General features: G+C 48.8%; 1 protein-coding gene across 1 annotated transcript in view; it reads left to right on the top strand.

Moving 5' to 3' along the window:
* Window positions 1–8,685: 8,685 nt before the first annotated feature.
* Window positions 8,686–24,093, top strand: part of LOC144119579 (segmentation protein paired-like) — a 29,970-nt gene continuing 14,562 nt past the window's right edge. Inside the window, exons 1-3 of the mRNA XM_077652158.1 lie at window positions 8,686–8,883; window positions 12,373–12,513; window positions 14,228–14,390. Of these exons, the coding sequence (XP_077508284.1) occupies window positions 8,686–8,883; window positions 12,373–12,513; window positions 14,228–14,390 (502 nt within the window). The remainder of the gene's footprint in view (window positions 8,884–12,372; window positions 12,514–14,227; window positions 14,391–24,093) is intronic.

Here is a 24,093-nt window from a genome sequence, read left to right as displayed (position 1 = left end):
GTCGGGCACGCAGTGTGGCTTTTGGAAGTTCTGCAGTGCACGTTAACGATCCCCAGGTGGTCGAAATTATGCCGGAGCCCTCCACTACGGCACCTATTTCTCTCTTTCTTCTTTCACTCCTTCCTTCATCCCTTCCCTTACGGCGCGGTTCAGGTGTCCAACGATATATGAGACAGATACTGCGCCATTTCTTCCCCCCCCCCAAAAAAAAACCAATTATTATTGTTATAAGTTCTGCACTCTGTTTATATTGTTTTTTAGTTTGCTCCTTGCGCTGCTTGCTTCACAATGCAAGTCCAAAGCGCCCAAATGTCTATTCTTATATCGGCAGTGCACTGATTAAAAGACTTGCCGTCGTTTGGCGTCACAAGAACGATACAGGCGCTGTGTCGTTCGTCTTTACCTCGTCCTGTGTTCGCGCTGTTCCCCTTTTTGCCTATCATGAAGGTACTGATATAGTTTCCATCAAAAATGCGCCCCGTTTGGTCGCGTGGCTCACATGCATGGGTTTAGGAGAGGACGTTGTTGTGGTGCGTTGTGCTGTGTCGTTCGTCTTTACCTCGTCCTGTGTTTGCACTGTTCCCCTTTCTCTCATGCTGCACCAACTAGCCCGCGGCAGCATCCTCAAGATCCCCAAAAGTGATGCCCTAAGGACCAACATACGTCGGGGCCAGTATACCCCCCCCCCCCCCCCCCCCCCGCCCTTCATAGCAACCACCACCACCACCCTCAAGAACTCTGCAGTGGCCAGCATGTGAGCGCGGGAGTTTTCATTTACGTGGAACTACGACGGCAGTGACGGCGCAGCTTTCTCCGAAGAAGCTTGCTTTTTACATGTATCGTTGCAAGAGGGAAATATCCTAGAGAATGAAGGACAAGTGGGAGACGTTCGGGCATTCAGTGACAGCGGGTAGTGACCGTCGCGCTCTTCCAAGCCGAAAACTAACTACACCGTTAATCTCTTTTTTTTTTCACACGGCCATTTGTACCGTCCCGTCCTTGTTTCTTTTGTGGAAGACTGACAATGTCACCACAAAAGGACACTCGAAGAGCCAGAAAAGAGCCGGCCCACATGCAAAGCACCCGATGCGGTTTTGCACCGCGTCGCCTCTAGTCCAACTTCAGCTGAAACAGTGTGTACAACGTCGGAAGGAGGATGCAGAGAGCCACCGGCGTAGTCCCAGCGAAAAGAGAAACAGCCATCGCCTCCGCATCGCCACCTCAGGGGGTCCCGGAGAAAAGAATGGATGCCGCGGTATGGCGCTGCTGCCGAGTCCTGTCTCGAAGAAGCAGGCTGCGACGCGAGTGCGCGGGAGGTTCATTGTGCGCGATCTCGAGAGCTGCCTGTGTGTGTGTGAGGCGGAGGGAGAGAGCAGCCCGCCGACAGGGTCTGGCTGCCGCGAGAATCGACGAAGCCCGGTTGACCCCTTCAGCCGCGAGGAGCTCCTGGCGAGCGCACGCGGTCTTGCAGCAGCTGCGGTGCACGCGGTTTGGGCTGCCACCTCTGGCGCGCGCGCCGCCATATTTCACGGCTCTCTGCCGTGCGATGAACCCCCTGCTCGCCGGAAGAGCGCCCCTGAAAAGAACACGCGACGGGCGCAAGCTTGTTCGTGGATGCGGGCAGCGGTGGCGGTGCATTGTGGAGTTCCGTGGTAGTATCCTTGCTGCTGCGATGCATACAGCTGTCTTCATTTGCAGCATGGTCGCTACGCTTACACGCCATTACGAACACACGGTCTTGGTATCACTCCTGCCACAATGACGAAGTTTTCCTGATTTAACAAAAAAAAAAAAAACATGATAGCATACACAACGCTGTGTCGTCACATATTCTTCATCCTTCAGTGTGTGTGTCGTGCCGCGCTGTACGCTTCATGATGCTTCCGAACCAACTAGCCGGACAAAACGTCTTGAAGTTGACAACACCACGCACGTCACGCCACATGTCATGACGCGTCACGCCACACGCGTCACACTCCACAATTTTTACTAACAATTTACAGACAGTTAAGCGTGATTTCCTGCATAGCTGTGCGACAAAATAATGACGTAGCATCTAATATCTGCCTCTTTTCTTATTTTCACGCCGCCTTTTTCTGTGCTGTGAACAGCATAGAGCTGAAAAGTATTCCACTGGAGCACAGCACACAGCGCTACCACCACATGCTAGTGTTGGCGAAAGAACGAAAGCTTCCTTCAGTCAGCCCAGCTGCATGCCGCAACGTTTCGCGACTGGTATGCCAGAAGAAAAACACAGCACAACGCCATCATAGAAAAAGCAAATTCCTGACGCAGCTAGTATGAAAGCAACTTGCACATCTCATGAAGTGATATGTGTCGATGCGGTTTACGAACTGTGGCAGCCGACTCAACTTATCAAATTTTGGTGTGCGCGTTCCGAATTTTGCTGTTTTTTTCTACGATGGCCGAAACCTGATTAGTTCGGGAACGAAGCAAAATCGTCTTTCCTAACTTTTTCACTAAGGAAACGAGCACGACTCCGCTTATATATGCGCTCTTTTTTGTCTTCACTCACTCCGTTACGCGGAACTAAGTTTGATCAGACATCCTGGGAGCCGATTACATCGCAAGCGTGCATCTTTCGTGTGAAGACATCGTTGAAATTAATAGGTGTGAACTTGAAGTAATTTGATGGCTGCTGACGTACTTGAGCGAAGTGCGTAAAATGGCACTCCATCGAGGTCTAAGATGGAGGAAAACTGTTTGGCCAGGTGTCCCAATGCCACCGCTATGAGTGATTGTAGAGTAATTTCGAGCCTAACGCCGCAAACGTCTCACCAGTTTCTTACAAAGAGCTGAAAAAAAAAACTGTCACGTATCTCTTCTTTCTCGATACCGAAACTAAACAGCTCGTTGGCACCTGATATATGTTTCATGTCGGAAACCATGGTTGCTCGCTGCGGCAGTTTATGCAAAACGTTTTCTCAATAATATCGGCCAACATTATTAGAACTCATCTGCAAATACCTCAATATGTAAAGATACTGAAAATCCTCTTAGTTAAACAGCTTGCACGTAACAACGACCGGGACTGCGAAATGCCATCTTACCAATGATTTTTCTTACAGCCCAGCTCCGTAAACACCAGTAAGATCCTTAACTGGCTTTAATCGCCTTCAAAACTCTTCTTTAAATCGTGCGATCAAAAGTTGGGCAAAAAAATCGAAAGCTACTGCACATGCGATAGTGGCCGCAGTGCAGTTGTTTTTTTTTTTAAGTTACTGCACTTGTAAGCATGCCAATCTTGCAGCAGTTCCCACTTTACTACAGCTGTACATATCCCCGATCTGTTCCTGCAAAATTATGGTTGCAACAGGCTGACCGTGGCAGCAAAGACGTCAGCGAAGTATACAACCTAAATTCGCGCAGCATTCAGAAGTGTCAACAAAACTGAGCGTGAGTACGGTGTCTTATTTATCCAGTCTTGGATATATGCCACTCTTGATTGACATCCTTACACTCTATATAAACATCTATTATACCCATTCATGTACTATTTATTGCAACAAATATTTACACCCGACGCGTATAAAAACGGGAATATATGTGAATATGCTCAACGCTCTTGCGTACCTAATCATGAACGCACAGGTAACTAAAGATAAAAAAAAAACGCAATCCGTGCCGAGCATTATTTCTTCACTGATTGGGAAAGACAGCAGCTATGCCACGTAGCCCGAACACTCGACTGAAGAGGCAAAGCAGGAAGCTTTTCGTATGTTTATGACGGACCTTGGAAATGGAAATTTAAAGGGATCCTCACCAGCTCCGAGGTGGCCATAAATAAAGCTGCTGAAGGCGCATGCAAGAGTTGCGCAGAGATATATGCGCCACCCCGCGGGGGAGCTGAATGGCCGCCCAGTAAAGAGTAGGAAAAAACACCCGACGCTTTTCTAGTAACACCTGCCCGAGGAACACTGCAGAGTACCCGCGCCAACTTCTTGCAAAACAGAACCACTAGCAGAGTCCTATACGGCAGAAAGAGAACGAAAGAGGGTGTTCGGGAGCCATTCAAGGCAGCGATGCCAGTTATACACTGGCCTGTTATTGCTCTTTTGTTTCTCCGTCCGGTTATTGTCGCAGGATATTGTCACAACCTGCTACTGTCACTATCGCGCCGGATATTGTCACTGTCCGTTACTGTCACAGTCGGCTACTGTCACTGTCACGTTCGAATCTATATGGGCAGGCGAAAGGAAAGAGCGCCGTGTGGAAGCCGCCGCAGATTGATGATCTCACGAAAGCGAACGCGGCTGCTTGATAAATACAGCCGCAGTGTCAGCCGCAGGAGCGCGCAAGGCGCGCGACCCAGAGACCGGTTCAGCGACCGCTCGTGGCGCGCGCGCACAGGTCTCGTGGCGACCTGCGCGGATATCGCTTGGATTCGCGGCGTGCTCGGCTTGCCTCGGCGTGCTCCCGGTGGTATTGAAACCCCACTCTTTTATTTATTTATTTTAATAATTTATGTGCGGCAGCATAGAACGCTCATTACTACACACTGCTGGGTCGTAGTTGGAAATACGTTGTCACCTTGGGGTGAATTCAGTGCGAACAGACAAGTACACAAGCAAAATATAACCGAATCTCCTGCAGCGATATTTCCTTTGCGTACTTGCCAGTTATTTGAGCTAGTCTTTGTGCCAGTTCACCAACACCGCAATCTATCAGTTAAACGAAGCCAAAACGTAGTTTGTTTTCTGTCGTCGTTTAGGGTATCTGAGGCGTGCGAACTAGGTGTGCACACCGGGTCTGCATCGAGCCTGCACCACGTTGGCGTTCGAGAGAGGGAGAGTTGCGAAAGTAGTGAAAGTTGCGAATGCAAAAGTCGCGCCTTTTCAGTTGCCTACACGGAGAATCAGCCGTCGGATCCCACAAGCATTCGCATGGGATATACAGGGCGTTTCACCTGAGTCTTTACACATTTTTTAAAAATAGGCTTCTCGAGCTAGAAGAGCGCTTTTTTCGGCATAGCGTTGTCAGCGATGTAGTACATCAGAATAAAGCTAAGACGTGCTAACTATCAGGATGGCTAACTATAATACTGAATAGTTAACTATTAGTTAAGACTCCTTGGTTATTGAGAGGCACGTAGCCCATCGTAATAATATCCATATCAGTTTTTTTTTTACAACTTCGATAGCGCGGTTACCCACGGCGCTGTGGCCCAATAAATTTTGGCTATATCTCGCCAAAATACATGCGTTGTCGAGAAGATTTGATTGATAACTTTAATTATCTCAAAAGGAAAGGGGGAAGCGGGGCATGAAGAGGGGTCCTAGGCTGGGTAGGCCTCTGCTACCCTCTAATAATAATAATAATAATAATAATAATAATAATAATAATAATAATAATAATAATAATAATAATAATAATAATAATAATAATAATTGGTTTTGGGGGAAGGAAATGGCGCAGTATCTGTCTCATATATCGTTGGACACCTGAACCGCGCCGTAAGGGAAGGGATATAGGAGGGAGTGAAAGAAGAAAGGAAGAAAGAGGTGCCGTAGTGGAGGGCTCCGGAATAATTTCGACCACCTGGGGATCTTTAACGTGCATTGACATCGCACAGCACACGGGCGCCTTAGCGTTTTTCCTCCATAAAAACGCAGCCGCCGCGGTCGGGTTCGAGCCCGGGAACTCCGGATCAGTAGTCGAGCGCCCTAACCACTGAGCCACCGTGGCGGGTGCAGACCGTATCCCGGCACCGTTTTCAAGACCGGTGTGCTCAGATGCGAAAAACATCTTTTTTTGAAAGAGATTTCAACGCTTTACTTTTGTACCTCCTTCTGAGCCAATGTTCTGCTGAAAAAAAAAAAAAAACAGTACACAAAATTCCTGCGGACAACTAAGGTACTATGACGGCGCCGCATAGGGTTAGAACGATTCAGCCCCTGTGCTCGACATTGAGGCACCTGAGCTTAAGCACAGGTCTCAACCTATATGGCACATTTAACAACGTGGCCCGTGCTGCCATCTATGCTGGCCTTAGCCACAGTTCTTGCGGCTTCAAAACAAACTCTACATCAGCAGCTTCCTCTCGTCCCGTACCGCTAGCCTTGTCATCGGTTCTGAGCAAAAAAGTTGGGCTGAGGCTTAGCTAAAGTGTTAAGCCTGGATATCTCGAAGCTTCGTGGCGATGCTCGTGGTTTAGTTTAAGGTTTCATACATAGGGTTACAATTTGGGTATACCTTTCTAGCTTTTCCAAAACGTGTTGTCTTAGGTATACAAAGCTTGTACAATCGTTATACAAGGCTATTAAAATCTCCGACTCCCGCGCTACCACTTCTGGGTCTTCTCCTCCTCCTTCCATGGCGAGAGGTCTGACGATGGAGGCAGCGCGCGGTGGCTACGACGGCTGGGGCAGCAGCGGCCATCTGCGCTCCGCGTGACGTCACTCGGTTTCGCGCATGCGCAGCTGTGCCAAATCTGTAGTGTGGCTCACGCGAAGCCCGGTGTTGACGAGCCTAGTGAAGCTTTTCGCTTCAAAACTGATATGGATGTTACTTAAGGTAGGCTACACGCCCCTAAATAATTAAGAAGCCTAACAGTAATAGTAAAAAAGTTAACTATTCAGTATTAGTTAACCAGCGTGCTAGTTAGCTCATCTTAGCTGCATTATGATGTACTACACCGCTGGCAATGCTATGGCGAAAAAAGCGCCCTTGTAACTCGAAGAGCCTATTTTAAAAAACTGGAAAATCTTAGGTGAAACACTTTGTACATTGACGCAGTTGTCCGGACAGCGGCACGTATGTCAAACGGTAATGGCTATGTCGGAGACGAAGCTGTGGCTGTGATTATCTGCGACTTGGTACACAATACGCAATGTGCCTTTTGGGCCACATCGGAACGCAGTCACACTGGCGTACCCAATAAAGAAGAAATTTTATTTCGCGAGTAAAATAAGGTATGTATAGACGCTGGGGTTTTGAGGTAACGTTTACAGCACTAATTTTAGTTTGGATTATGGCTTGGTTTTGTTTATGGGGGTTTAACGTCATAGAACGATTCATGCTATGAGGGACGCCGTATAGTGGAGGGCTCCGGAAATTTCGACCAGGGGTTCCTTAACGTGCACTGACATCGTACAGTACGGGCCTCTAGAATTTCGCCTCCATCGAAATTCGACCGCCGCGGTCGGGATCGAACCCGCGTCTTTCGGGTCAGCAGCCGAGTGCCATAACCACGGAGCCACCACGGCAGCTGCTCAGCCTGCACCAATTTTCAGCAGCGGGGAAAAAGATAATGGGCAGTAGGCTTATTTTATTATTTTTACAATTTGTCTTCTGGTTCTTAGTAGGCACTGTGCTGGGCAACGAGAATTCTATGCAATGGTGTCGTGTATAGTATAGAAAAAAACAATCATTGTTTGATCTTGGATAACATTGTTGGAAACAAAATAATGCAACACGTTCTTTCGAATTCTTTTTTTGCCTCCTCACAAACATTTATAACAACGCTAGCATGATTGGGGTCTAACCGTCTCAGGGTGACGTCCTGAATTGTGACAGGCGTTCATTTTTTCAGGTGGACACAGGGGCGCAACCAAAACACACGGACATAGAAGTAGACAGGGACGAGCGCTCGTCCCTGTCTACTTCTATGTCCGTGTGTTTTTGTTGCGCCCCTGTGTCCACCTGAAAAGATATGAACCAACACGCCCAAATACAAGTACTTCTGAGGCGTTCATTTCACTCCTTAACGTCTTTTAGTTCGCCCTGTTTTTCTTTAATGCGTACGCATGCAAGACGCTGCAGTACCATTTCGCCTGCTTTGCATGGTTCCCGTAATCAGCCAACTGGGACTGCGTGCAAGAGAACGCTATATGGGATGGGGTCATGTAGAACAAGCAGTCGCTTGTTTTACAGTTAGGTCAGCATTGCGTGTTGTGCAACAACGCGTGAGAGCCCTAACGCTGCTGTCGCGCATGAGCATGACATGCCCTTTGAATGAAACTAAGACTCTCGTCAGTGTTCTTAGGCCTCAAAACTTTGTTTCATTCACTTCAAGTCCAACCTGTATATGTACGCAGCTCGTAGTGATTTCGGTTTCTTCGCAACCTTAGACGATAGAGAGTTATAGCATATCGTTACCGTGTTAACGTTATCATTACCGGAGTACTAGGTAGCACAAAAAACGAGGACGGAAGGAAGAAGTAAGACACGACACGAGCACTATTTCGCAACTAAATCTTTATTGGAAGAACACGAAATATAAAGTCACACCGTGAAAAAAAAATCCAAAAAGAAAAACGTTCGGGCCAAAAAGATTCCCACCTTTCGGTTTTTTTTAGGACCTTTTGGTCTCTACATTTTTCTTTTTAGAAATTTTTTTTGAGGACGTCGGTTTATATTTCGCGTTCTTCCGATAAATATTTAGTTTCGAAACAACGCTCGTGTCGTGTCTGGCTTCTTCCTTTCGTGCCCGTATTAGCGCTACCGTCACCATGAATCCGATTCGACTCGTCCAGCTTGCCATCTTACCGGAGTTAGCCGGAGTACTAGCACCACGCGCGCCGTCACTGCGCATGCGCAGATCGCCTGCCGCGTAGGAACCAATCAGCGCGTGCGCGCACTGGCGGGTGGGCGGGCTTCCGGTACTCCGGTAACGGTAACACGGTATGCTAAACGTGTGTCCTGTTTCTCTGCTGAACGTGTGCAATGCTGCAATGGTACTTTGCTCCAGGCCAGGGCCGCGTCAACCAGCTGGGCGGCGTGTTCATCAACGGCCGACCGCTGCCCAACCACATTCGGCTGAAGATCGTCGAGATGGCCGCAGCGGGAGTGAGGCCTTGCGTCATATCCCGGCAGCTCCGAGTGTCCCACGGCTGCGTCTCCAAGATACTCAACCGCTACCAGGTGTGTGTCGCCCTGTTCCAGCTTTATGGCATCGGCCTTGCTTAAAGCACAACAAATTTTGAGGCTATAAAACGCTTAATATAGGCTTCCCACAGCTAGCACGATATTTATTGACGTAGAAACGGGAACGATATCAGCGAATATTAGTCACAGCACAGTAATTTGAAGTATACTATGAACGGCGACGAGCGACATCGGCCAGACGCTGCGTCGGTGAGCTGATCGGAAAATATGCCGTCGATGACACGATGACTACAGTATTTCCCGCTCAATGTAATCCAAGCGCCTGAATATTTAACCTGAGTTCCGTTCAATTTAATCCAGGCGCCGCAAAAATTATTCGAAGCGCCATGAATTTAACCCTCATGTATTCCCACCACTATAGCCCGCTCAGACTTAAAACGCGGTCTACAAATCGCACACGCGTTATCGATGAGTTGTTACTCAACAGGCATTAGACAATGAGCAAGCTATAATCACACCATTTTTACCACCCAGCTCATTAACCGAAGTACAGGATGAGCACGAAGCATATGGCAGTTATGCATTGGCGGTGTCCTACAACTCGCATCATGACGTCACACCTTTATAAGCTGATAAGATGAGCGGTACTATATATGCTAAGGGGATGACTAGGATAAAGTCCCTGTGATCAGCCGATAATTCAGTCACATAACTTCGGATCACTTGCAAACTGATGTCACACATTCTCGACCCGAGTCATGCGGGGTATGAATCGGAAACGTTATGTCGAATATAATGACACTATCACTACGACAAACACCTTTAGATAGGTCATTCAGCGCGTTGCTACATGACATTAATAAATTGCGCACAGATATGCAACTGTTCTCGCCTTATAAATACAGATATCAGTTGTCTCTGTATCTCGAGTATCAGAAGACTATAGATGTTTCGATGTCATGTGACTTTCACCAAAGATGAGGCACTTTCACGACCCAGCAACATTGGTATCGCATTTCCCTGGATAATAGGGCTATCCTTTGCACAAAACTACTTCGTTGAGTCAACTCTCCGGTCTCACGCGACTTGCAGTATCATGCATCACAGCCCGTCGCTATCGCAACGCCATCGCTAAACTCTAAACGCTTTCGCTGCGTCATTACAAGTTGTGACGTCACATGGCGCGACTTTCATCATGACTGGACATTATGGCAACCCTGCAGTGATGGATGTCAAACCAGTCGGTTTTCCCAGTGTAATATGGCTGTCGTGGTGATGACACGTTTTAGCCAAGTCATCATAAGACGAGGTTCGGGTGTCTACCGAGAATTGCGAGACAGTTATTGCGTCATTTCCTTTCCTCGAAAACCAGTTTTTAATATGAAATATTAATAATAATAATTGGTTTTTGGGGAAAGGAAATGGCGCAGTATCTGTCTCATACATCGTTGGACACCTGAACCGCGCCGTAAGGGAAGGGATAAGGGAGGGAGGGAGTGAAAGAAGAAAGGAAGAAGGAGGTGCCGTAGTGGAGGGCTCCGGAATAATTTCGACTACCTGGGGATCTTTCACGTGCATTGACATCGCCCATCACACGAGCGCCTTACCGTTTTGCCTCCATAAAAACGCAGCCGCGGTCGGGTTCGAACTCGGAAACTCTGGATCAGTAGCCGAGCGCCCTAACCACTGAGCCACCGCGGCGGGTTAAATCGGCGATACTCACTACAGCACTTCAACCAGCCTGCTTCAATAGCTAGAGCTACAAGAAACGACTTTTCAGCAGTTATATTGCTGTTTTTTTTTTGTGCCACACGTGACCTAAACATCAACTACGCGTCACAGCCATCGGTTGGCTGATGCAACCGAAACAGCATGAGAGAAGAAATTCAATTGTATATTATTTATCGGATGTAGGCGAAAACCACGCTTTGATTCGTGTATTCTGTCAGTGCAAGTTAAAGATCCCCAGGTGGTCGAAATTATTCCGGAACCCTCCATTGCGGCACCTCTTTCTTCCTTTCTTCTTTTAGTTCCTCCTTTATCTCTTCCCTTACGGCGCGGTTGAGGTGTACGCCGAGATGTGAGACAGACACTGCGCCATTTCCTTTCCCCCAAAACCAATCTAATTTAATTCATGAATTCTAATGTGTAATGCATCATGTGAAAGAAAACACGCAATAAATTTAGGTGCCTGTATTCCTTTAAGTGTTGTAACCTGACCCCCTCACTTGATTCTCTCATGAGTCAATAAAGCTATTAACCTACCTACCTACACAATACATTCGAAGAGCTGGAATAGGCACAGCTAGAGACGCAAAAGGAAAGGCTGGTGCAAACGAGAAGCGGCAGAAGAAACCTAGAAAAGTTGGGATACAACTTGGGAAAAAAATACTAGAAAAGGAAGCAGACATCCCCGACAACACCAGAGCCACTATCAAAGTCTGCTCGCTCCCCAAAAACATGTACCCAAACCTACAACCGGCTAGGAGAAAGGCGAGAGCAAAATACATAGAGGAGAAACTGGCGGTCAAAGAAAATACAGCATATGTGGACGCGTCCAGATATAGAGGAAGAGACGTGAGAATGGCAGCACTCAACTGGGAGGGCGCAGAATTTGCTAGCGCATCCATTAAAAACGGTACGGTTGATGAGGGCGAGGGACTCACCCGGATCGGAAAATCTTTAACCATCCTAACGAACTCGATAGAGGCGTGCAGGAACTATATGAAAGGAAGGATAGGTAAATGTTCAAGACAGGTCCTAGCACAAGTGGCTCCAAAAAAGGACCAGGCGAGGCATGTTATTTTCTGGGTACCCGGACATGCGGAAATATCGGAACCTCAGGGCCGATGAGACCACTCGAGCTTACACGAACCGAGCCTCTCATCCACTCAGCACGGAGGGGGGCCTCAGAAAACGTAATGCCCACTTTCTCAGAAATCACCAACTACTACAGGGGGGTAAGGAAAAGATATCCGGAACCGCACTCTAGCCTGACTCAAGAAGAGGCGGTCATATGGAGGAGGCCCCAAACAGAAACCGTAGCTAATCTTTTCATATTAAATAAGATGTATCCAACGCAGTACAGGGACACATGCCCCAAATGCGGAGACAGACCCACGGTGTACCACTCAACGTTGGAGTGCAAGGACAATTATAGTTTCAATAATCAGAAAGAACCGTGTCGGGAGCAGTGGGAGGAAGCGCTTTCCAGCCACAATCCATCCTTCCAACGAAGGCTGGTACAGCATGCTGTGAAAGCTGCCAGATCTGATGGGGCCCTGGAATAAGGGCTCCACCCGCTGAAGAGGGCGAAGACATCGCAAGGCGAAGACGACCTCTGAACTCTGAAGTGTATAGAAACTAGAAGAACTATCCTATCCTATCCTACCTACACCGTGGTTCGTGAGCATGCATATATGTATGAAAAAAAAAACCTTCGACGAGGACACAGTTCAGTTTTCCTTCTGTTCTGTGCCTTATAGTTCGCAAGGAAATTGAGCAGTGTGAATTACGCTCTCACAGGAGACTGGAAGCATCCGACCGGGCGTCATCGGCGGCAGTAAGCCTCGGGTGGCGACCCCTGACGTCGAGCAGAAGATAGAGGAGTACAAGAGGGTCAACCCGAGCATCTTCTCGTGGGAGATACGCGACAGGCTTATCAAGGTACGTGCGCTCCCACATTCGAGTCTCCACTTGTGACGTGCGATGACGTGCAACGAGGAAAACAAAATTAGCACTAAAGGGACACTGAGCATAAATCGAAGTTTGTACTCAAGTAACACTTGTTGCGGGGCTAGTTGGTGCACAGTGCTGTGTACAAATGCATATTTCTATGCACTTTTCTATGCATATTTCTATGCAGTTGGTGCATAGTCCTATGTACAATGCATAGTTCTATGTAAAAAAGACAGTTTACTCCCTTTTTACTCTCATATAGGCGTATATGTTTTAAAGGGAGTGCACTAGACAGCTTACTCCCTTTTTCACTCCTTTCTGTTTAAAGTGTAGGCTACGCCACATTTACTTTCAGACGGCGATCCCGGAGTCCTTTTCGGCCATGACGTCACTAGCACTCAAATAGCGGGAAGATTTTTAAATCTAATTTTCTCGACAATAAATGCGTATTTTTATGCTGTACAAACATCAGTATACCCAAAAAGAGCCACAGGATCGATTTTTACTGAGAACAAAAGTTTGATAAAGAAGATGGAGAGATGGTGTCTACTACTACTACTACTACTACTACTACTAATAATAATAATAACAATAATAATAATAGCCTTTATTTCCATCAACATGATGGGGGAGGCTGGGGAAAAAAGCTACGCAAGCAATACTAAGAACACTAAGAACAAAGAAACACTAAGAATGCGGTCTTTCTTGATTACACAATTTTCCGGATTAAATTAGCAGAAAGGGTAATTGTATACTGGCTAGCAATGTTTTTCTTGTCACGTGGCCGCACGCATTGCAGCTTCATAAAGGCATCGGCCATGAGACATGCTCGCCGTAGTCCGAATCTGGCTCCAAATACTGCCACTCTGTTAATTTTATGCCATTTCCATTTGTTTTGGTTGGTTATTGGGGCTTAACGTCACGAAGCGACTCAGGCTATGAGGTACGCATTAGTGAAGGGCTCCGGAAATTTCTACCGCCTGGGGTTCTTTAACGTGCGCTGATATCGCACAGTACACAGGCATCTAGAATTTCGCCTCCATCGAAATTCGACCGCCGCGGCCGGGATGGAACCCACGTCTTTCATGTCAGCAGCCGAGCGCCATAACCACTGAGCCTCCGCGGCGGCACAAACAACCAACCATTTGTTTTATAGAACATGCAGGTTCCGAATCATGCACTACCTGCCAGCCCCCCGTTATCCGCGGCGGCACAAACAACCAACCATTTGTTTTATAGGACATGCAGGTTCCGAATTATGCACTACCTGCCAGCACCCCGTTATCAGTCGGTAAATAGATAAAAAACAAACAAGCAAGCAAACAAAAATAAATCAGAGGGTGTCACCAATAAATTTTCTCAACGCATAGCTACACTTTATATTAGTTTGCATCAGTTTACCGCGTATCAATTACTAGACTCAACCATCAGTCGATGGTTGAATCAAGTGAATCGCCAACTTATTCGATCAATCACTTGATCAATCATTTCATCGATCAATGCGTCGATCGAGAAATCAATCAGTCTATCGGTCCACCAAATGTAGTCGCTGGGAAATGCAGAACAAAGATATCAGACGTATTGTCTGGATGTCTATATCTGTCATGGGTCATGGGTCATCGTGCATGGTAATCGCTGAGAACAACCCAGCTAGATCTCCACCTAGTGCCCGCGTGTGGCTCCAACTCCACTCCCTCCGCAGGACGGCGTATGCGATAAGAGTTCGGCTCCCAGCGTCAGCTCCATCAGCCGTGTGCTGCGGGGAAGCCGTTGCGGCGGCAGTCCCGACGACTCGTCGCAGCGAGGAGGTAGCGACGGAGAGTGCGCCAAGAAGGCGGACCACAGCATTGACGGAATACTCGGAGGTAAGTGAACCGCATTTACTGGCGAACTTCATGTCACTCTGCAGACCCCCCCACAGAACACCGAAGTCCAAGATGTCTTTGCGCAGGGATGGACTCGCGATTCTGGTTACAGAAATGCAGTAGCGCCTCCGCATCTAGTGTGAGCAATCTGTGCTGAGGAATGAGTTTTATTTAGCCTCCGACTTTAAATATGGCGATTCAGTTAACACCTCAGTTGCCGTTCCTATGCCGTGAGCTTGCGAGTACTTCAAATCAACGTTTTTTTTTTTTTTACGAATTGAAGTGCCTAATTCTTGGGCTGGACTGCGAAAACTTCTGTATGGACTCCATTAAGGCCTTTCGCAGCGTTTTGCAGATGATCACATAAAGAACTTGGAGTGTAGCTAAATTATTATTATCGACCTTAGATCTTTCGCCACAAAATACCTTGAGTTCAGTCTCCAGTGTTCTGTCAGCATACTTAGTCCTGACGTTATAAATGAGCCACTAGACATTAATGAATTTATTGATACTGTAGGGACTAAATCTTGGATTCAGGCGGCCAGCACGCATGTGGGAGTAGCACGGGTAGATAGCAGGGGAATAGTTAAAGTTTTTAAGGGCTCATTTAGGACAACTCCATTTCATTATTGTTCTCAGTAAAGGATTGACTCTGGCTCAATCTATCTATGTCGTCGTTTTCAAGGCAGCACAAGACGCAATTATCGGCGAGAAAATTGGATGTAAAAAACTTTTCGTCACTCTTATCAAATTCGTGAAGTATTTACCAAGAAGGATTGTCGAGTTGCCACGGCTTTCAAAGTGAATAGCGCTGTAGTGTATAGCCTCTGAGATCCGCTCCCAAAAATCGAAGTCGACGCACACATTTTACTTGAGAAATCGGCCGGTGATGGCGTCACCTGTACTTCGTTTTTTTTTTTTTGCTCTTTGCTAGCTTATAAAAACTTAGTTTTCGGTTAGAGTTGTCTCTTTGTGAATACAACGCTGCACCTTATCGATACAAGCTAAATTTAAATTTGTCCTCAATGTCCCTTTGAGGACCACAGCATGTTCTTGTATACTGCAGCGCATATGCATCTGTTTTAGATAAGCCACCATATATACTATAAGCAGAAACGAGTAAAAGAGAGTATGATCTCCTCTAGCGCACTCTGTTTTAATAAAGAGAGCGTGCTAAAAGAAAACTTGCTCCCATTTTGCTCCTATACAGGCGTATTCGTGTTTACATTGTACTCGCTGCCATCTTAAAACATCTTTTCACCACAAACATCAGCAACACGATGAGGTAATGTTGGGAAAATATATGACTGGAAAACGTTAAACCCAGAATTTTGTACAAATCAGGCAATAACTTCCATCTTTGATCTTGTTGTTTCGTAAAATTTACAGTGATACATTAATTTATTTACAGCCCACATTGAAAGGATTGAAAGACGTTTAAGCTCAGTCATGCAAACTCATTTAGCGTAAAACTGCTTAATTCAGTGAATACTCGATTCGAATGCGTATCTGCGACTAATTATTATATATACTGTCCAGCGTAACTTATACCGACTTTTCGCTGCTGTGGCCACTGCTAATACTCTATTAAAAAAAAAAAGAGCACCGTGTAATCCCGCCTATCCGCGTAATCTGTGATTTGAGACGCCTTGTGCTCACTTCCAGAGCGCCTCCAAAGCGGGTCTCCAATTCTTTTTCCAAAGTACAAAGAGCGTATCAGAGGAAGCGTTCAACGTAGCTAATCACCGGGATAACGGCTTACGCACAAAGGATAGGAAGAAGAAACGAGGCGGGATCCAGCACCCATCGTCTTGGCGCCGCACTAAGAGCCCCCCTCCGTGTAATCGAGGGCCTCTGGGAAGAGCGCGCAAGAAGCCAGAGCCAATACGCGGTGACGACACCGAGCAGGAAGCTCCAAATCATGCGTAAAGAAAGAGTCCTCGCGCGACGCGGCCGCAACAACTCTGAAATCGCGGACGAGCGCATATCGAACGCCGCGGAACTCCGAAGCGAAGAAATCCAGTTGGGCATAGTCGAGAACCTCGCGTGTCCGAATCACGCTTGAAGCGTCCCCAAACGGATTTGCCGCGAGTTTTCGCCGCATCTTCCAGATTCGCAGCAGCGTCGCTCGCAGAGTACAGACGAGGGGAAAGGAGAAATCGGCGCTTAGTGTACGCGCAAAGCATAAAAAAAAGCGTCCAAATCTGCATGGCTACGACCTTGCAGAGGGCGAAACTAAAAGATAATAAAATGAACGAAAATGCGCGACCAAACCTCGGTGCGAACTACCAGGTCATATGCAACTAGGCTGCTGGGAGCGGCGGTATACTTGGAGCGACGAGGAGACAATACGTCGAAAACGACACGGGAACTAAAAAAAAAAAAAGTGGGTTCGTCTGCGTCTCGGTTTGTGCTGGTAAGCTTGTCGGCTTTGAGCGAGGGAACGTGTAGCGAGCGCATAGCGCACGTTCAGAAAGATGCTTCCACCCGTAAATAGAAGATTGGACGCGCTTAAACGTCGCGCCATGCAAGGGGAAGGCAGGGAGCGCCGCATGTGCTTCGCTGAATAGCAGAAAGTCCGCGTGGCGAAGCCAGCGTGATCTAACGAGAAAAACGCAAAAGAAAGAGTCGCGCAGGCAGGAAGCGCCCGAATGTCTCATATCAGACCGGCACAACGAGAGGTCTGCGTGGAGCGAACAGATGCTGCACGCCGCACAACCTATAGTCGTGGGGATGGCACGGTGGCATATACGGAACGGCTTCGGGTATAACGACTAAAAATGAAGCGGGGGGGGGGGGGGGGGGTGAAGAAGGGAGCGTTAACGATGAGCGTAGTGAGAAAGGAGATAAAAAAGGCAGGAAAGAAACGAAACGAAACGAAAGCTTCATTGGTGTGAGTGGTGGTGTGGCCCGGGCGGCATGAAGTCAAGCCATGGAGGAAGCCAGACAGGCTTTGGTATACGCTGGTGGTGGTGGGGGTAGACACAGGAGAGACAGGGAGGGGGAGGGGGGGGGGGGGGAAGCGACGCGACGTGTGTAGCTGCGTCGGGCACATCTGCGAGATTCGGCACACACCATCTCCACTGAATTCAGAGGCGGCCGGGAGCGCAATCGGCTATAGCGAATCGCGTTCCCTAGCGAACGCGTGAATAAGGCGAACGCGGCGCGGGTCCGTTCGTTGGCCGGGTGGAAAAAGAGAGAGAGTGAAGAAGAAAGAAAGAGGGAAGAGAAGGATCGTGCGAGTCCCGCCGTGGGGAACAAGCGAGGGGGAAAGAGAGGGAGGAGAGAGAAAGAGCACGCGCGAAATAAGAGCAGCTACCAGGGAGGGCCGTTCCGCCTGATTATATGAGCGAACGGGGCGCAGTGCCGTGCATCGGCTCTGGACGCTTACATGAAAGGAGCCACCCCCCAAAATAAACGCTGTAACGCACGGGGGGTCTGTCCACAGTGTGGAACGTTGAGCTGCTGCGCCGCGTCGTCTGCTCGAGCGGCGGCTGCATAGCAGACGACATCGACGCCACACCTCCGCGATCTGTCCGCCAGCCATCTTTGTCGTAGACACGTTTCGCCAGAAATCGGCCCCGAATTTCCCCGCCACGTCTGTTCCGACAGGGAAAGGAGAAAAAGGCCTCACTTTCCGTGGGCAAAACTGGCGAGCAGTGACGGTGGTGACGCCTGTGTTCCACTCTGTCTAGCACAAGAGCGCGGACGTGCCCTTGCGAAGCCGACAGGCATAGTCATCCGTGGGAGGGCGCGGTCGGTTGGCGTGGGTACGATCGCCCGGCTGTATTCACGTCGTACGGGTACGGCCGGGCGATCCAAAGTGACCGGTTATCAACGGTACGGCTTTGTTTCCTTTTCTGGATCCCGTTTGGGGAACGAGCCACTCTCGCGTGATAAGGAGGGGAACAAAAGGGAAAGCTGAAGCGATTTCGCGCGCGAGCTGATTGAGCCACGTTCTAAAAAGGCAGGGAGAGGCTGTTGGACAGCTGTGATCGCTTACTGGTACTTCGATTGACGGTTTCTGCATTCTTTACGCAATACCTTTCTTTATGGAATGTTCCCCGAGTTAACAAAAAGTTTCCACTCTTAACACGCTAGTTTAACACCGCGTCATGGAGTAAGTAAATACCTATAAAAGGTATTTCCGCCGGCACTTGCCTGCTTCGCCGATCAGCGCGTTCGTGCCAATGGTGTCAACAGGAGTGTCCCGAAGACTTCGCACTCAGCGACGTTGAAATCAAAACAATTTGCGGCCTGTCCCGACAACCGCGGCCTCAACGCAGCTTCGAGCCCCTTGTTGTAAAACATGCGGTGACAGGAGTTCACGCGCGCCCAGGAAGAAACATGCAGAGGCGAACGCAGCATCGCCGCGGTATCTCCTCCGTTATTTACGGCGCGAAACACGCGGGATTCACGCTGAGCGTGCCGGTAATGGGTCGTAAGTTAGGCGCATCGGCTTCAAAGGGATTCGCCGAGAGCGGAGCCACCAGGTGAAGTCGTCGCGCTCCGTTGCAGCTCGTAAATACACCCCGCAAGCGCGCCGCGCGATATGGGATTATGGCGCCTCCGTGGGCCGCCGTGCGGTAATGCGGGACGCTGTTGCGTATTGCCTGAGGCTGCGTGACTGAGTGCGCAACGCGCCGGGATCGGCCGAGTGGGTATACGAAAGGAATACCACGGGGGGCGCATACAGTGTTGCCGGCTCGTCTGCGGAACCTCTCGGCTCGTAATGTACTCATCTATGCCCGCATGCGCGGCGAGTTGAGTTTGAGACGTGCAGATTATACGCTCCTTCTCCTTCGCTACGTTAGAACGTTACAGCGAGTCGGTGTCAGCGCGATGAGGTCGCGTGGTGAATCATGTGTGGTTTGAAGGCGTTTTTTCAACTTTATTTTTGTCGAAAAATTTTGGCTTTCCAAGATGTTCCAATAAGTAATCTCACTGTACCCCCCGCCGCCCAGCCACTTACACTAAATCCGCACGTGATCAAGTATGAAGAGCGTCTTGAAACTCTTCGCTGAAAGCACTGTGTTGCTTCGAAACGTTATGGTGGCGAGGCTTGTGTATCAGTTTCAAACAATTTTGCTGTAGTACCTATTTAGGACCGCTGGAGAAATCGCGTACAGAAAACGCACATGAAGAAATTGTGCAGCGCAATGAATGGTGTCACGTGAATGGGCGTACAGGAGTGAAGAAATCGGAACTATGCAAACGTATAGTTTCGATCTTTGCCACCACTATATCTGCTGTTGCTGGAAGAGAATGAATTCAGTGAAGTTACTCAGGCATAGTTGCAAATATGAAGATATGCTGACAATTTCATGTAGTAAGGAAGAAAAGATGTAATTCGTGTGATGAATCACACACGTGTGAAATTTTAGAACAAAATAACGCGCGTAGAGTAAGTATAGCACTCACTCTGCAGTACACCATCAGGGAAAGCAATGACCACCAAAAACCACCTGTTTTGAATTTTCGCGCAAAACGGATTCAGCAGTGATGTTCCATTCTGAGACTTTTTCCCTTTTCAGGGAACCTAAGGGGCAAGATTTGGCAAAGGAAGAGTTTTTATGAACAGGGAATTTCAAGAACCGAATTGTCTCGCTCCTTCCATGTTGACGGAGTTTTCAAGCTTCTGCAGAGTAAAAGGACACGAAATAGGGAATTTTGGGTCTAATGAGGCAAATTTTTAGTTCACATCATGTCACATCATGGTCAAGCTTATAAGTGCCCCGTTTCATCCAAGGCACTTCTTAATACGCATCACTGACATTGTCGGGAACTGTTGTATACTGCGAATACAACGCGTGCAAGTTCCGTTATCATTACGAAAAAGAGCGGTAGTAATTGTTCTCACCACTCTGCATTCCTACTCAGAACGGTGAGGTTTTCTTATTCGTTCTTTTATTTTGCAATAATTTGTATCGTTCACTCAAGTCAGATGACAGCAGCGCAGCTTAGTTTCGTGTACACACTATCAAGTACTCTTCGATTAGCGATGGCTGATTACTGACATGTGAGTCACGCGTTTATATCCCATAGATACGTTTGCCCACCATGGCAAACGTTTGCCCATAGATACGTTTGCCCACCATGGTGGTTGCCCACCATGAAATGAAAGTACACGTATGCGGCGACAGGTGGCGGGCGGATGTTTTATTTAAAGACGTATAGCGAGCTTTTGTAAATTGTATGAAACCCACACGGGCCATGCAGTGTGAAAACAGGCTGCTATATATTGCTTGCATCTTCCCAGCAAAAATGTTTGTGCAGGTATCAGAAAAGAAAAACGAATAAAAATGGAAAGGCGTTTTTAAAGCATCTAAGACCTGCGGCTGCCTACGACGTTGTTTTTTTTTTACGGCGTCCTGGTTTCCCTTGTATCCAGGAGATGTAAGACATGCCCAGGCACAATGCTGCGGAGAGTGTTAATCCTGTCCATTATTTGCACTGCAAACTAATCCGTCGTTATGATTCCGCCAGCTGTATATTCCGCCATTCACGAGCAGTCTCCCACTCTGCTTAAGCGAGACCACCGGAATGCCGTGTGCACGGCTTCGTCTGCGCGCTTTCAACCGCAGAAGCTCGAACACTGTTTGCGGGCAACCGCGCGTCTCAACGGGACGCAGGCAAAGCATGCGCATGTCTTTTCCCTCAGCCGTGCTCACGTATACGCCTACACCCTCGGCTCGCACCTGGAAGTGATCCCTGCGGATTTCGCCAGTTTTTACGGTCGACTCGGCTCTTCCGACGCACGGTGTTTGTCGCCGATGCACGTACCCGGAGTCTTTGTGTACTCGCGGTTTGCACGGCGCATGCGCGCGGGGCTCAACGGCGCAAAAACGACCGGTGTCACAGCACGCGCGTAATCCGTGCAAATCGTTTGCGAAGTCGTTCGACGGGATCAGGACAAGGCGTAAAATGGCGGGTCCCGGCAATCATTTTTTTTGTTTACTTTGCTTCGCAGCCAGCTGGCGAAATCTACGTGCTCACAACTTGCTACCTCAGTGTTAAGGTCGTTTTGGGGAGTCACGCGTGCGTATGCGGTTTCGTGTCTCTCTGACTTTGCGCTTTGTATCCCCACACGGCGTTGTATTGCGTCGAGATATACGGTGAGAAGGAATAACTGCATGCTTTGTGCACTGTTGAGCGAACACGATAGCTGCCTCTGACGTTGTTGAAGTTTTCTTGCACGTTGTCGCACCCCGGTGTATTTACGTCGCTGTTAGCTAGAATAAAAAATATAAATAAAATTACAGCGTTTCCAAAACAAGAAACAGGAGGTGCACGAACATGTAATCCTAGTAAAGCACAGAAATCGTGCTTCTTCTGGAAGCGACATTTCTAAAGCTTTAATTCTTAAAAAAAAAACGCGACTAAAATGTAAAAATCCCACAACTCACCAGAAGGTGTCATTGTGAGACAGTGTGTGTCATTATAGCGTGTAGCTTGCAATGCGATCCCCATTTAGCATGCATTTTACTGTGCATAACCGGTTGACTCCTCTAATAAACTGAAACGAAGCATACAAGCATACAATTTTGCAGGTTATTTTTCCGAATATGCCAGACTGGCGTATATAATTGTGAGCCACCGAATCGACAACGTTGGCTTAAATGATAACTAAGAATGATGCTTCTCTTTTCTACACACATAGCCACGAAAAACTTCAAGAAAGTCTCTGCCTCGTCGCGTTCACTCGTCACGACGAACAGGCCAATAAAACGAAGCGTCAACACTTAACAGGCGTGCACACCGCAATAACAGCGTTCGATGAAAGGCCGCAACGCCATAAACTCTGACACGGTACCCTCTTCCCACTGTGTCCGAGCCGAACCATTTAAGCGTGAACGAAAACAGATCAGTTTTTACAGCCGACCGTCCGTCCTCCCCTCGCCAGCCTTCGCACGTCGCTTATTCGAAGGCGCAGGGTGAGCTTGAAGGGGAGCCGAAACGTCTTGTCAGCGCGCGCACAGCACCCAGTCAGTTTTACGATCGCGGCGCCCAGGGACACCGACGGGCACCCAACGCTACTCTCGCGCACACGTGGGAGCAGGCGACTCCTTTTACGAGCCGGCGGCGCGGATTTTGAGAACGATCAACAAACGCGCACCGCCGCGCATAGGACTGGCGCGAAACCAACAAGCACACATATCCCGCTGCTATAACGACTCGCAGTTTTGTTTAACTGCTCGTGTAATCTTTGTCGCCTGGTACGTGTTTAAAAGCGCGAAGCCATTTCCCATATGTGGCGTCATGTCGCTCTGGCGGTATGCCAAACTTGCGTCAGCGGTGTCTCCACTGCGTAGTGGAAAACTCGGTAAAAAATATAATATAAAAATAAAGTAAAACACGAACCGGCCGCCACGTGCATGGAGTCATTAGAAGAAGTCACCCCCTCTTTCATTCCGACCCCTCCGATTTCCCCCCTCCTCACCTTCTTACCTCTCGGGCCGCGCCGTCTGCGGCAATCGTTTTGCTGCCTTTGAGAAAGTGCGAAATACGCCCTCAGTTAACTCACAAAAGAGGTGCGAACGGCGCGGAGGAAGAGAGAATCAAGAGAGAAGAAGAAAAAAAAGCCAGTTCGCGAAGAATAAGGGGGAAGGGCGACTGCGAACAAAAAGAAACATGATCAACGCGCCCCTGTTAAGCCACAGTCGAACAACGCACGCACGCACACGGACGCAGAAAAGGAGAGACTCGAGAAGCGGAGAGGCGCGAAGGGAGGAAGAAGTCAAAACGGTGGAAGACGAAGACGAGGTTCCTCTTCTGCCCAGCGGCGGCGGCGGCGGCAACAAAACGGGCTCCCTTCAGCGCGCGCACTCGTGGCACCCATTGTCACGGGCTCGCCTCTGATGTTCGCCGCCGGCGCTCTCAAAGCGTGGCGGTGGTGTGGTCAGCACCGCCGCCCGGTGTGGACGCGCACAATGTCGCCTCCTCGGCTTCGGCGGCCCCGACGAACAGCGAGCATCTAGCGAGGACAGGAGGAGGGGGGGGGGGGGGGGGGGGGGGGGGGGGGCGTCGCGTCGCGTCGGCCTCTTTGGGAGGTCCTCTCGGGTGTCCGGGTGGCCCGAGGCTCCTGTTTGCAGCGGCGCCCTTTGAAGTGGCGGCGGCGACAATGCCCGACACATGAGCGCGCGCGCACACACACACACGCACGCCGCAGGCACGCTAAAAATCCGATCGCCCTTTTCTCTTGGCGCGTTCGAATCGCCCGTGCACAACAAACACGCGCCGTGGTTGTGGTGAGCCACCGCCGTAGTTCGCATCGGGAGTCTAAGCTGGGCTGCAGTGGTGTGTCGGTGCGGGAGCCCGTGTGTTTAGGTATGGAGTCGACCTTAGGGTTAACGAGAACTCGCTTTCAACGCTGCTTGTTGCTTACGGACGGAACGATTAGATGTATTCTTCTAATATATTCAATGTATTCTCCAAACCACCCTGCACCGCATGCAAGTAATCTTGCTGCACTTAAACAGCCCGTGTTCTGGTAGGCCTTTGCACCGCCGGGCACGCACAAGCGGCTTTCCACGCGATGTAGGCGGACCATTTGCAATTGCACAGCTGAAGACTTCAGGCCACGGTACTTATAGTGACACTTCTGCTAAGTGCGTTTCCTCCGATTTTCTCTTGAATGTACAAACGCTGTAAATTTATCGGGAATTTACAGCGTTTTTGTGTGGCGGCGTTTGAAGCCAAACGC

Source organism: Amblyomma americanum, chromosome 2, assembly GCF_052857255.1.
Source record: "Amblyomma americanum isolate KBUSLIRL-KWMA chromosome 2, ASM5285725v1, whole genome shotgun sequence".
In the NCBI taxonomy this organism is placed as follows: domain Eukaryota; kingdom Metazoa; phylum Arthropoda; class Arachnida; order Ixodida; family Ixodidae; genus Amblyomma; species Amblyomma americanum.
This window is presented reverse-complemented; position numbering and strand designations above follow the sequence as displayed.